This window comes from Vulpes lagopus, chromosome 16, assembly GCF_018345385.1.
Source record: "Vulpes lagopus strain Blue_001 chromosome 16, ASM1834538v1, whole genome shotgun sequence".
In the NCBI taxonomy this organism is placed as follows: domain Eukaryota; kingdom Metazoa; phylum Chordata; class Mammalia; order Carnivora; family Canidae; genus Vulpes; species Vulpes lagopus.
Window position 1 is genome coordinate 15,780,648 of NC_054839.1, and position 14,918 is coordinate 15,795,565.

The 14,918-nt window shown below is 38.9% G+C and overlaps 1 protein-coding gene across 2 annotated transcripts in view; it reads left to right on the top strand.

Moving 5' to 3' along the window:
• The window catches only part of ABCC4 (ATP binding cassette subfamily C member 4), a 247,433-nt gene extending 237,845 nt beyond the window's left edge, over nt 1–9,588 (top strand). For both annotated transcript variants that reach the window (XR_005984058.1, XM_041731078.1), the window contains one exon: nt 7,831–9,588. Coding sequence is in view for 1 of the 2 variants with exons in the window: in XM_041731078.1 (XP_041587012.1) it covers nt 7,831–7,938 (108 nt within the window). In the remaining variant the exon portion in view is untranslated. The remainder of the gene's footprint in view (nt 1–7,830) is intronic.
• The last annotated feature ends 5,330 nt before the right edge of the window (nt 9,589–14,918 follow it).

Here is a 14,918-nt window from a genome sequence, read left to right on the forward strand (position 1 = left end):
ATCCCCTGTATAATCTACTCGTAAAACAGCCAGGAATCTCACAAACCCCTTTGTTCTTTGACCTCAGGCATTTCACATCAAACAGATGTGTCCCCACCTACGAGTCAAAACCTCCATTTTAAAAATGTGTTATCATGGTATATTATCAAGACGTTGAGTAATGAGAAATAAATCACAGATAGTTCCAAATAACGTAAGATAGTATATAGTTCAACATCCTCATTTTACAAGTGAGGACACTAAGGACCCTTAGAAGGAAGGTGGCCCTACCCTATGTTAACTCTAGCTTGCAGCAGACACAGAATTAGAAATCAGTTCTTTTAACATGTTTTAATGCAAGTGTAACATATGTACAGAAGTGTTCATAGATCACAGAGTTAGCAGTCTTGTGGCTCCTGGTGCAGTAATCCTTCACCTCATTTAACAATATTAATAGTGTTACATTTGGGTAGTTCTTTGTGTGTTTGTGTTTTTGTATGTTTGTGTTTGTCTTGCTCTCATTTTTTAAAATATAAATTCAATTACTTAACATAGTTTGTATCACCCAGTTACCCCATCCCCCTTTTCCCTCCCACAACCCTGTTTGTTTCTTATGACTGAATCTTTTATTGTCTTCCTCTCCGATTTTGCCTTGTTTTGTTCTCCTCTCCCTTCCCTTATTATCCTGTTTTGTTTCATAAATTGCACACGAGTGAGATTATATGATAATTGTCTTTCACTGATATACTCATTTCGCTTAGCATAATTCCCTCTAGTTCCATCCACTTTGTTGCAAATGGCAAGATTTTTTTTTTGATGGCTGAATAGTAGTCCATTCACACACTACCTCCTCTTTAGCCATCCATCTGTTGATGGGCATCTGGGCTCTTTCTGTAGTTTGGCTATTGTGGACATTGCTGTTTTTAAAATATTGGGGTGCAAGTGCTCCTTCAGATTGCTACATTTGTTTCTTTCAGGCAAATACCTAGTGCAATTGCTGCATGGTAAGGTAGCTCCACTTTTCAACTTTTTGATGAACCACCATACTGTTTCCCAGAGTGGCTGCACCAGCTTGCATTCCCACATTGGAGTAGTTCTTTATCATTTAACTTACATAGTTTTCTCATGTATGATTTCACTTAATCCTCGTGGTGGTTCTTTGTTATCCCACTTTGTGGATGAGGAGACAGGATTAAGGACTCACCTAAAGCCACAGAGCTGGTCAGTGGAAAGCAGAGGGTGAATTGCTGGGTGAGGCTGAGAGCCGCTCCAGCCCACATGTCAAGTTTCCAAACCCTTCTCCTTTTCTTACGTGGTGTTCAAGGTGGGGCCAGGTTCTAATAATGGCAGAATGCCTCTGTGGGATTTCAGTTGTGCCACTGGATCAGGTCCCCTCTCTGGAAAGATGGGAATACATGCCCTAGCTCTCACCCCAGTTGAAGATCTTGTTGACATTACTTCTGCATACGCTTGGGTCCTCTTAGAACAGGCCATCAGATTGTCAGTTTTTTAAATGTGCGACCATCAAAAATCAAATGCATCACTGAGAACAGTAACAGCAGGAGGATTAGCCTAGGTCAACAAGTTTTCTATTCCTAACAGGTTGATATTCACTCCTTTGAAAAGAAAACTCAGCATGTAGGAAAAGTTACTTCCAAGTCATGTTTTCTTGACTGCATTGTTGTTTCTCTTAAAATGTTGGTATAAGCAAGCTTAATCACTCTCTAATTGACCTTCACAGATGATCCATGAAAGAGTAGAGAAAGTACTTTATCCATATATAAAGATGAAAGGGGCATTAGATGTTTTAAAGCAACAGAAAGGTATTTCTCACAGTTCTGGAAGCTGGAATTTAGAAATGAAGGTGTTGGCAGGGTTGGTTTCCTCTGAAACATCTTTCCTTGCCTTGTAGATGGCCATCTTCTCCCTTTGTCTTAGCTTGGTCTTCCCTCTGTGTATGCCTGTGTCCTAATCTCCTCTCATCTGGGTACCTGTCACATTAGATAAGGACCAACCATGTGACTCATTCTAACTTAACTGACCCTATCTCCATATATACTCATATTTTCAGGGACTGAGGGGTTATGATTTCAACATACAGATTTTGAGGGGACATCAGTCCATCACCAAGGTTGAATGCCTTGGATGATGAAGCAGATCTAACTGAGGTTTATTGGAGTTCTTTTGTTCCCAGTGTGTAACAGGTGGCATCTTATCTGTTTGTGAAATCACCTGATACAGCCCCAGTGTTAGGAAATCCCAATATTCTATTCTCTAGGAGCCTGGACCAGTTTGAATAGGTGGAGGAAGGACTTGGCAGCCCCAGGGCCCTATGTGTCTCCCAAGGTCTCTGAGCCAAGGGTCCTTGTTTGTCATGCTAAGATTACAGCACTGACCCACCTTGTCATTCTCTTACTACAGTGATCAGATGAGATGGTATGTGCTTACCTGTTTTGAAGAATGCAGAACATTTTACAAATATAAGAACTTAAAAAGAAAAACAATTTTTCTTAAGATTGTATTTATTGCGGAATCTGCTTCTCCTGTGCTAAATACAGAGGAGAAGCAGATTCCGCATTGAGCAGAGAGCTTGATGTGGGGCTCAATCCCAGGACTCTGGGATCACGACCTGAGCTGAAGGTGGCAGCTTAACTGACTGAGCCACCCAGGTGCTTCTATTTTCTATTTTAAAGTGCTTTTCTTTCTTAGATTCATTTAATGCACCTGTCTCTGAATGCAAGCTTGTTTAAAATAGCTGTTGCATCCCCTGCTTTTCACTTTTTCATTTCCCTTATATGTCTTTGTCTTTTAGTATCAGATTATAGATATATCTCCTGTAAATGGCATGTTATTGAGTTTAGCTCTGGGATTTAATTTTAATCCTCAACCCTTTTTAACAGATGAATTTTATTCCATTGTCATTTATTGAGATCATAGATATATTTTATCTAATGCTTTCAACTTTTAGTGTTCTCTTTTAAACTTTTTAACTAGTACATGTTTTTTAAAGTTTTGTTAGTTTAATTTCTAAGTAATCTCCACCCAATGTGGGGCTCGAATGCATGACCCTGAGCTGAGATCAAGAATTTCATGCTTCACCAACTGAGCCAGTCAGGCAACTGTTTTTTCCCCTTTGTTCATAGTTTTACGTGTTTACGTTTCACTTCTTCTAGGAACACTTTATTATTATTGATTCCCCATTATAAACAATGACACCTCTTCTCTGTTTTGTGCTCCAAATAAATTTTAGTTGTTTAAGTAGCTTGCTTTCTTCTATTTACCTTCAAATCTTTAAAAATACTTAAACCCTGTTACTATACTTACTTGTTTCAAATGCTACTTTCTTCATCTCTTAGTTGGCTAAAACCTGTCCTGTAGTATATCGTCTTCCGACTTCAGGTTGTGATCCATTTGTGGGGCTGTGAAATTCGTTTAGTTAGTCATGACCTGCGTGTCTTAAGAAATGAGATGTAAAAGAATGGAATGGAAGAAAAAGAACAGCGAATCTTTCATAGTAATAGAAAATATTTCTTGGATGTCCTTTCAGTACAGATGGTGATCTCTACTGAGTCTCAGTATAATATGAAACGTCCTTACTGTTGTAGATGACAGTAAAATTAAAAGATTAGAAAAGGGTGCTGTAGCATCCTAAAGGAGGGTTGGTAGGAGTTAGAATCCTTGACTTTACCACATGCATGAAGTATTTGCTGCATCTCTAATTTAAATGTTCTGGTTATAAAATTCTTGGGTCACGTTTACTTTCACTTAGTATGCTCTAAACTTTGCTGTAAAGTATTTATTCTCTTATTGTTTATTCATGTGGAGAAGTCTAAGGCCAACCGGGAAGTAACTCAGTCTTCTTTCCTGGATGCACAAAGGACTCTCTCTCTGTTTTGAAGGTTGTTAGTTTTTTCTAGGGTATCCGGTACTCTGTGGGTCCCAAGCTTCAAGTCTTTAATTTCTGAACATTACCTGAATTAATGACTTTGAGGGTTTTTTTTAAATTTTTTAATCTCCTTTTTACAAATATCTATCATGTATATGTTGTCTGTTCTTCCCCTTTGATCCTTGTTAATTCTTATTAGTTTCTAATTATGCTTGCTTTCTCAAATACTGTCCTTCGTGTCTCATCCATTTTTACGCCAGTGGTTAATGTACTTTTTGCTGCATTCATACAACTATCCGTTTTATGATGCTTTCATATTCTCCTCCACTTTTAGCCTCAGTCAACTCCTGTTTCATCATTTTGTGTTGCTGTGCCTATTTCCAAACTCTCGAATTTCTGTTGTCCATAGATTGCTTGTTCTACATTTTCTTTGAATGTATTGCATTATATTTCTTATATAGTTTTCATCTGGTGAGTATTTACCATATGCTTATCTTGTTCTTTTCCTCCCTTTTTTGTGTCCTTTACAGATCATGTACTACTATTATATTATTGTTGTTATTGTTGTTGTTGTTACTCCTACTACTCCCTTTTGAGTTTTTCGTGGACCATATGTTTAGGGTAGTGGTGGCTAGGACATTATTTCAGGCCAAAAGGAATCTATTTAATTTAGAAGCTCCTCATGACAGAGAGAGAGAGAGAGAGTGTGTGTGTGTGTGTGTGTGTGTGTGTGTGTAAGCAAGAGAGAGATCGAAAATGCATGTTCATTTAGCCTGTCCTCCTTCCTAGTCTGCAAAGATGGGCAGTTATTTGCATTTCAGTATCTCTCTTCTCCGAGGGCCTCATCCATGTGCGTTCTTCAGGCAGAGATGGTGATTCTATATGGTTCCTCCTTGACATGCCTTAGATTTCACCAGGCAGTTGGACACCTGTGTTCTCCCACAAGTGCTGAGATCTCCCACAGCCATCTCCACTCTGTCTTACTCCAGCCCCACTGGATCTAGTTGCATTTGGCAGCCCATCCAGATATCTTGCCATTTGGGATATCTGAGGACTCCCAATTTCATCAGAAATGAGCTTTTTTTTTTTTTTTTTGTATCCCACAGTACCCTTGCTGTTTAGGATGATTGCTGAGAGGACTGGGGGAGGGGAAGTCCATTTCCATTAATGAAAAAGCAGAGGTCATCACTAACTTTCCAGTACTCTTTAACCTTGGTGACATGCTTGCCAGTGTCTACACTGGAGTTCCACCTGTTGTAAAGATGAGAAGTGTGAGAGTTACTGGAACTGAACCAGGCCCATGCAGTGTAGTAAGAGTGAACTGACAGAGTCTGGAACCAGAATGCAACATATTGAACTGCTGTCTTCTGAATGCCATGTAAATAAAAGCTCCGTTGCTGGCCTTCATCCATGCCTAGGCAGCTCTTACTGCTCTGTTGCTTTTAGCGAGATGTGATTCTGTGATGGTTGCTTTTTTGACAAGCTGGAGTCACATACTGAACTTCATTTCAGCCTCCATCAGATGGTCTGTAATGAACCAAACCCAAAAGGAGAAAAAAAGGGACAAGAAACCTAATACTCAATGGCCTCACCATCTGCTTGTCTTGATCTCAGACCTACGGCATTGTTTCCTTGAATCTTCCCAACAGTTTTGAGCTGGCATTATTATTATCCCTTTTGCCAAATGGAGAAACTGAGACTGAAGAGCATAAGTACCTGCTCAGAGTGAACAGTGCGTGTTAGCTCTGCAACTTTTGTGGTCTCTCGATGCTTTCTACCTCCCCGGTGACCATATGCACTGAATTTGAGGTGTCTCAGTTCTGTAAAGATAAAGTCACAACAGCCACCAAAAGACCTCTCCTGGCTGTTTTATTTTCCTCATTCAATCAGGATGATGCTGCTCCTGTCCGGCAACCAGGGGGCCACCTCTCAGAGCGGCCTCTTAATCATACCCGCCACTTACGTGGTGTATCTTCATCTGCAGTTTGTAGCCAGTAATTAGTTCCTATGAGTTAAGTCACTGTCTCACTTCCCAGGTGAGGCACCTAGTACAGAGAGAGCTTGAGTGATTTTTCCAGAATCAGCAATGAGTCACAGGAAGAGAGAGTGGACATGGGCCTGCCCCTCCCAGGCTGGTATGAGACCCTCCCCTCGGCTGCCTTCATAACACACTCAGGGAAAGGGGATGCTTTCCCTCTCACTTCTGCTGTTAGCTGGAGTATATTCCCAAACACATCAACATGGGATGAAGTGAAGGGTCATTTCAAGGATTCTATACATGGGCATTTCACACTTGGAGTGTTTAGTTTCAAGTTATTTCAGACTACGAAGCTGGGGCCCTTTCAGCAAAGCATTGTTAATGATGACCTTTTTCTCTGTAAAAAAAAATTACATTGAGCAGATTATAGGTAAAGGAATTAGGTTATTTGGGAGATACCTATCAAACAGCAGAAAATGAAAATGTATTTTTATTTTATTGGCTATTTTTAGTTTCGACAAGAAATAACTATTGTTCTTGGAGTACATAAATATATAACCATACAAAATATGGGTAACTTTAAATTTACATAAAAAATTATCCCCCACCCCAAGTTATTATTTTTAAATACTTGCATTATCTCCAAAATAACCTTGATTTTTTTTTTTTTTTACCCAGTGAGTTCCAAACAATCCTGGGGGCAGTCCTTGTTTTTCTCCTTAAGTGACATTTTAATATATATATATAGTATTTCAAATGTAATGTTATTTTTGGAGTAGCAAGTATGCAAGCAACAAGAGAAAAGGAAAAAAAGTACACTTAATCTGAAGGTAGGTGTCCCAACAATTTTCTTTTTTGTATGTGAAGCCCATTATCTCCCATGATAACTTTGTTGACAGCATCCACAAATATATTTGGAGCCAGGTTTTATAAAATAGATCCAGAATCGTATGACTAAGCGACCCAGCTCATGACATATGTCAACCCCAGATAGATGGTACATTTTCTGTTTTAAAGACTCAAACAAAACTTTTCACATTCTTCTTTGGGGGAAGAAAAAAATTACATTTGAAGTCCTTTTTCACCCAAACACATTTTGAGATAAGAGCTCACAAGTCTTGACATTATTTCATTTTGTTATGCGCATCTGTCAAGGAACTGAGATAGGATACAGCTACTAAAAACTGATGATTGTGGAACAGAGAAACTTGACAGCATTTCATTCCTTTTATGTTCTGATTATACATTTATCAGAAAACCTGTATCTCTTCTAGTTCAGCTAGAAATTGGTAGAATTCAAGAACTCAAAGGCTTGGCAAAGAACTGTCCTATTATTTGGTATCATCTTACATTTTAGAGAAGTTGCTTGGTTGAGTCATTGTTAAAGCTTTTGCTTCTCTTTTCATTATTGTGGCCCACTATCCTCAGATCACATTTCTATAGGCCCCTATAACTGCTTTGCTGCGCAAATTAAACGCTGGGATATTTCATACATATACGCCCGCATTTCAATGCTTGTCAATCAGAGTTTATAAAATATAGGGATTACAATCCGATATTAACATCCAAATCTATTGTGCTCATTTTATGTGTGAAAATGAGAAACCCTTGTATAGACGCTAGGTTCCCCAGGCTCTTTGTCACCCTGTTTTTAATTTATCTTCAGGTTTTGAGTCAGTAAAATGATTTTGCTTTATCAATTTAATGCAGTGATAAAAACCTATCTGGGAATCAGAATGATCAGAACCAAAGTGGATCTACAGGTTGTTGGGCAGCCCAGCCTGCCCAGCCCTGCCAAGGGTTTTGATAGGGCTACTTTCTTCAGAGAAGGGAATACATCCTGTTTGTTTTTAATTGTACTTTCACCAGTGATGAGGTTCCCGTCACATGAAGAAGTGGAGGTTGAAATGCATCACCTTGGGTTGGAGGACTTGAAAACTTTTTAACATGTTCTTTTTATACCTTTTTTTTCCCTTCCTTTTTACAGGTGTACTTCAAAAGGAATTATCCAGATATTACTCAGAATGGCCACGTGGTTATGAATGCTTCCAATGGACAGCCCTCAGCCTTTACTATTTTCGAGACAGCACTGTGATTCTACTACAACATTCAGTCTATTCCAAAGGCATTTTTAAAATAGTTTTTGCACTGTGTAAACTACATTGTACTTTTTTTACACTGCTAGCAGAAGATATTTTACACATTCAAGATGTTTATTTGGATTTTTTCCTCCAACTTCACTCAATTATTTCAAGCTCTAGCAGAATGATGTACTATTTTTTTATTTATATGTAATAGTTTCTTGTTATTTTTTTCCTTATCCAATCACAGGTGCAGGACACCAGTAAAAGCTGTCCATCAGGTTTGGTGCCTTAAAGAGACTTCAGAGCCAAAACCCATTTTGTAAGGTAGAAGACAAAGTTGTCACAGACTTTTTTTTTTTTTTTTTTTTTTACACACCACCCTCCCAAATTGCATATTACTTTCCAGTGATATCAGGGATCCTGTTGACTTGAATACTGTGTGAAATTTGCCCTTTTTTCTGGCCACTTTCTTTAACATAACAACTAGGATCCATTATTTCTCCCCAAAGGCCTCTGGTTGAGATAGTACAGATGAAGCTAATAGGAAAAACCGCAAAGACACTTTAAGTGACGTTTTCGTGACCAAAAAAGCCATATTCTTAAAATAGGGAAGGGTGGTATTTAATTGCATGGTCTGAAGGACAAGGAAGAGAAAATAATACTTTCTCAAAACTGGAGCCCATGCTGGTGATTGGATAATGAAGGCCACATGTGTGACCTTTCTGATTTGGGTGACCCTGCCCTGGAGACCATTGCAGTCTGAGGCTCAGCTCAGCATGGTGACATTTTGAGAAAAGGCCCAACTGCTAGCTGTCATTCTGGACTATCAGGCAGTAGTCTTATTTGGATTTCTGGTTTACTGACAGATAACTGTCTGAATACAAGCCTTTTGGTTTAGCCTTTAACGAAATCCCTTTTACACTGCCTGTATAGGGCCTCCTGACTTGGTGAGAAAAACCAAACATTGTCACCAACAACAGCTGTAATTGTGCAGTGTGTTCTCAGGGCGCATCCAGGAGGCTCCCTGTTATGAGCCTGCCCAGGTTCTTTTACTTCTGACCACTAATAGCACTTTGGTCTTTCCGATTAGTCAGTCAGCAAACCACTGTCCTTCCAAGGCCTGCTGCACTTTATTTGAACCATGGGTCTTTGACTTTCCTAATGGTGTCTATGGTATAGGAGTTCAAATTGTTGAAGGTGTTATGTGGACTCTCTTGACCTCCAGAATAAAGGTGTAACCACCCTCAAGTTGCATATATTAAGCTGTATGTGCTCATACAGCAGATTTTTGGACTCCTCAGAGAGAAACGGATGTTTTATAGCATCAAGCCTTAAAAAGCACACACAGCAACTACACAAGACATATTGAGTGCAGTAGCTGTTTGATTCCTCATAGTTAGAAATAATATGGTGAATGTTTAGTTCAGTAAGCCTGTACCTTGTTCAGTAGTCATGGATAGTATTTCAGGAAACTGAAATGACAATGATGATAATGAGGTTTGTTAAAACATTGGAAATACTGGAAGCATGTACGTGTTTATTTGGTTTATAGAGGTTAAAGGCAGTTTAAAAAATGCATGTTTCTATATTATTTGTTTTAATGTCATAGCATTTTTTTAATGAAACAATTTATTTGAAATAAATGACGGTTTTCATCTCCATTCAGAGACTTGTGTTTTGTTCTTAGAGGGATTACTGACTCATTTCCTTGCTATTAAACACTAGCAAGTTTTCTGGAGATCAAAAAAATATCTTCATTATCAACTGGTTCTCTTGGCTAACTAGATGTACCAAATATTCTAAGTAGCAAGGTGGGTTTCAGACAGGTTGAAACCGCTGTTATTGAAGCCAGCCTGATTGTACCCCTTCCAGGAACGGAGAGAGCATTAGCTTATGCCCAAGGTTTGAACAAGTATTAAGTTGTTGAAGTTTCTATTTTTTGAAAGGTGACTTTGCCCTGAATTAACAAGAAACATTCATTAAACAAACATTAAAACATTAAACAACAAACAAAATCAATAAACATTAAAACACTGTAGAACATTGATTCTCAAAGTGTGGTCCCTGGACCAGCAGCATTAGCCTCACCCGGGAACTTGTTAGAAATGCAAATTCTTGTGTCTCATCCCAGATGTCTGAATCAGAAAATGTGGTGGTGTGGACCAGTAATCTGTGTCTTAATAAGCCCTTAGGGTGGTTCTGATGCAGGCTAATAGCTGAGAAGCAATACCATAGAACATAAAGAACTCCTAAAGCTCATTAAGAAAAACACAGAAAGGCCAATTAGAGAAATGGACAAGAGACTTTGAATAGGCACTTGACAAAAGAGAATGTCCAAGTGACCAATAACCAAAAAAGTACTCTATTAGTTACTAGGGAAATGCAAAATAAAGCCACAGTGAGATAGCACTAAACACCCCCTGGCATGGCTAAAATTAAAAAGAACACCCAATGAAAGCGGTTACACCACATCAACGACACAGGTGAATTTCAAAAACTTAAACCTGCCCCCAAATAATATTTATGATTCCATTTATGCCAAGTTCCAACACAGTTTAAACTAGTGTTAAGAGTCATGACAGTTGCCTCACTTTGGGAAGGTGGAAGGTTTTGGTAATTGGGGGAAATTAAAGGGAGTTTCTAGGATATTTAAGGTGTCTTTTTTTTTTCCCCCCAACCTGGGCGGTGTTGAGATCAGTATTGTGTTATTTTCTGCACTTTTATGTTGCATGTGCCTTTTTGCAATTAAAAACTCCTCAGCTTCGTTTTTCTTTTAAAATCTCAGTGAAATCCAGTGACTAACTTGCATCTGGGAAGTTACTTGTGCTGAATTCTTAAAATAACTCGTTGAAGCCTTCCTTGTCCTGTGGCCCATAGCCCAATGTCCTCATTTGAAGCTCTTGGTACATGAGACATCAAGGTCTGCATTTTCTGGGCTAATTAATAAGATAAATTCCACTTCCTCTCTAATTTTAGGAGAAATAAAAGTAAGATTTTTCTGGCTTCTTTTTTAATAACTACTTTATCCAGGTATATTGACATACAAAAGAAGGTATATATTTAATGTGTACATCTTGATGAGTTTGGAGATAAGTTTATTTTCCTAAAGTCATCCCCACAATCTACTTCCTAAACATATCCATCACCTCCAAAACTTCCCTCCTAATACCATAAGTGGTTGCTGCCTTATGAAGAAACAATTAAATGCAGTGAATTAGACTTATTATGTATTGTGATACTTTGGTTGGTCAGTGGTTAACTTATCAGCTGGTTACCTTGTCCCTGTGTGAGCTGATGAAAATCTGTTTTCCTCACAGAAGGTTTGGCCTGAGTATTTGTTTCCTATCAAATTCTGAAGAGTTAAATAATGTTCACAATCTTAGGCCTTGAAGTGTGTTAAATGTAGTACCTGAATGTGTAAGTCAACTTTCCACAATTCTGATTTGGAGTGTTTTTGAGATAGATTTTTACCCTAAAAAACTTGGGACATTCTGGCCACCACATCTCAAGAAGAAAACATTTGTCATTCCTTTCATGTAGTTCAGGGAATGCTTGACTTCTATTTTGACTAAAAGGAAAGAGATCTTTCACTTGGAATGAAGAAAACTAAGAAAGTTCAAATTAAAACAAATTCTAACAGCCACAGTAATGGTTAACCCAGTTTCGTGACCAACTGAGTTCTCCAAAGATCTTTTATTGGAAATTGTGTCAATAAAAGGAAATTATAGTCTTTATCAGAAAGGTATAGATTAGATCATTCCACAAGTACAGAAGGAAAAATACTTTTGTCAAGAATTGCAATAAGTTCACAGGTTTGCTTCCACAAAATATAACAGGCATTTTAATGGGCATGGTGATCCATATCAAATTATTTTTTCAGGGATCCTTGGGTGCCTCAGCGGTTTAGTGCGTGCCTTTGGCCCAGGGCGCGATCCTGGAGTCCCGGGATCGAGTCCCGCGTCAGGCTCCCGGCTTCAAGCATGGAGCCTGCTTCTCTCTCTGCCTATGTCTCTGCCTCTCTCTCTCTATGTCTATCAATGAATGAATGAATGAATGAATGAATGAATGAATAAATATTTTTTAAAAATTACTATTTTTTCAAAGATTTTATTTATTCATCAAAGGCAGAGAGAGAGAGGCAGAGATATAGGCAGAGGGAGAAGCAGGCTCCATGCTTGAAGCCCAATGTGGGACTCGAGCTCGTGACTCCAGTCACACCCTGAGCTGAAGGCAGACGCTCAACCGCTGAGCCACCCAGGCATCCCTCAAAGTATTTTTAAAGATGTATTTTTTTAACATGTGGGCATGTAGGAGGGTGGGGAGAGGGAAAGAGAAAGAGAATAATCTCAAGCCGGCTCCCTGATGAATGCAGTGCCCCATTGCAGGGCTCCATCCCACAATCCTGGGGTCACTTGAGCCAAAATGAAGAGTTTGATATAACTGAGCCACCCAGGCATCCATCTAATTGAGTATTTAAAGGATAAGCATATTCACACACAAAGTCCGCACTTACATTTTTTATTTGGGGATTTAGGGATAGATGTTATAAGCATATGTATAACCAATAAAAGATTTTACTTACTGGTGAGAGACACAGAAAGGTTGGCAGAGGGAGAAGCAGACTCCTTGCAGGGAGCCCAATGTGGGACTTGATCCCAGAACTCCAGGATCACCACCTGACCTTGCGATCAGTGCTTGTGGAATCAGAGAGAAGAAGCAGGATACGGCAGGGGAACAATGAAGTCAGAATGCTGGCTGGATAACCAGCTGACCCCTCAGGGTTCTGGAGGTCACATGGCCCTTCAGGCTTGTCCTACTATATGTGCTAATGGCCAGGCCTTTATCTCTCTGCTTTGATTGGTCACTGTGTGTGGGCTGCCCCCAGAAGGGCTGGGAGGAAGGCTAGAGGGTGACCAAATCTCATTTTTGTCAAGGATGGTGCTAGTTTATTGCCCTTGCTTATTTGCTTTGGTTGGGATGATTGTTGGGTGAAGAGCACCCAAAGAAACAGTATGGAATAATTGATGTTAGACAAAAAGAGGGTCCCCTCTTCTACCAAGAGAAGAGAGTAAGATGGGTGTGGATAAAGGTGGGTTTGTAGACTATGGAAAGGTATATTTGAAGAGCTCCTCCTCTTCAAATTCAAAACTGAAATTCTTCAGTTTCGCCTACACGAAACTGTTCTTACTTCACATACAGTTAAAAGGAAACAAGCAAAGCTCTGGAGATAGTCTTCTAGGTTCAAATACCGGTTCCTCTATGCATTGGCTGTCTGGATTTGGACAGATCTACTTACTACCTGCTAATTGTGGGATCTTATGGTCAGGAAGCACACTACGCTTCAATTCCTTTGTTAAGATTGAGATCGGGATGGTGCTTTGCTCAGAGGGCTCTTGCAAAGATTAAATATGACTGTGACACAGTGTATGGTCTGTGGTTGTTTAAGAAGTTCAAGAAAACTAGAAACACTTCAGTCATTTGACATTGCCATGAAGTCCAAACTCTGGATTGTTGGGTTCTCGTCCAACAGGCTAGAGACCACTTTGAGTGTCGACCTTGCATGGTAAGGATCATGTGGCCTGAACTATACTCTAGCTGTGAGCTTTAGAATCTGTGTTAGTTTGCAACAGACTGAAAATTTAAATAAAGCGATTCCTAATCCCAGATAGTTGAGAGGCACTCTTTAGAACACTGCTGAATATGTGCTTAGCTCTCAATAAATATTAGCCTCTATTAATTGTCTCTATATCAGGCAAAAATTATTTCGTGATATTTCTTTTTTTATTAAAGATTTTATTTATTCATGAGAGTCACAGAGAGAAGCAGAGACACAGGCAGAGGGAGAAGCAAGCTCCATGCAGGGAGCCCGATGCAGGACTTGACCCCCGGACTCCAGGATCACACCCCGGGCCAAAGGCAGGCGCCAAACCGCTGAGCCACCCAGGCATCCCATTCTGTGATATTTCTGTTTAATATTTGACCTCACAGGCTTTCAAAAGTCTCTACTGTGCATTTGCAGTATTTAATATTAAGAAATTAAAACTAATTAAATTCCTGCTCAAAGTTTTTTCCCTTAGTCAAAAAGATATTTTTAAAAACAATACTGAGCATGTGTTTATCCCTGCTATATTCTTGAATCTACAGCATGGTCTTGGAGAGGGTACCTCTCCAGGAGGGAACACATCAGGCCACTTTAAAAATCCTTTCAAGAACTTGAGTTCTTAACGTGTAAACAGTTGATTTCCCTTCAAAAACAGAAAGAATATGGATTAACTGAGCTTTTGCTTTTTAAATCTAATGTTCTAAGGAAAATAACCTCATTTTTCCCCAAAAACCAAAATAGCAGTCTGAAAAACAGAGAAGAAGCATATGTTTATTTGATTTTAGAGCTTAAAAATAACATTAATAGTTATTTGCCTCAGCCCTATAAGACCTCCATGTATACTCCAGGCCCATCTAATTTGCCTTGGGGGTCAACACTGGGATTGTAAGATTCTTCAAGAAGAACCAAGATCAAGATTTAGATATACTAAGAATGTTTTACGGAAAGCTTACACTGGATAATTTTTACTAAATTCAGTCTTTCAGCAACTACGCTCATAAAACTAGCCAACTCACAATTATCCATCCCAATAGATGGAAGCTTTGGGTATTCCAAAACAGTGTTTGATCCAAAAGTTAATCATATTTAATTTTGGAAGGCATTAAGTGAAAAACATTTCTTAAATTAAATTTCACAAACTACCTAGACAAAAATTAAAATGAGTCTCTTTGAGACAGTTTATATCATATTAAGAGTGTTGTAAGAAAGGAACAGTCAACAGGGAATTGAGGATCTTTAAATTTCTATTTATAACACAAGGGCTTTTAAAAAAAATCCATGAATTCATACTGATTCTAATAGAATAGGTGATAGATAAAAGGGAAAGCTTTGTTTTTGTTTTTGTTTTTGTTTTGGCAGTAAAATACTAATACATGTGGAAGGATTGAC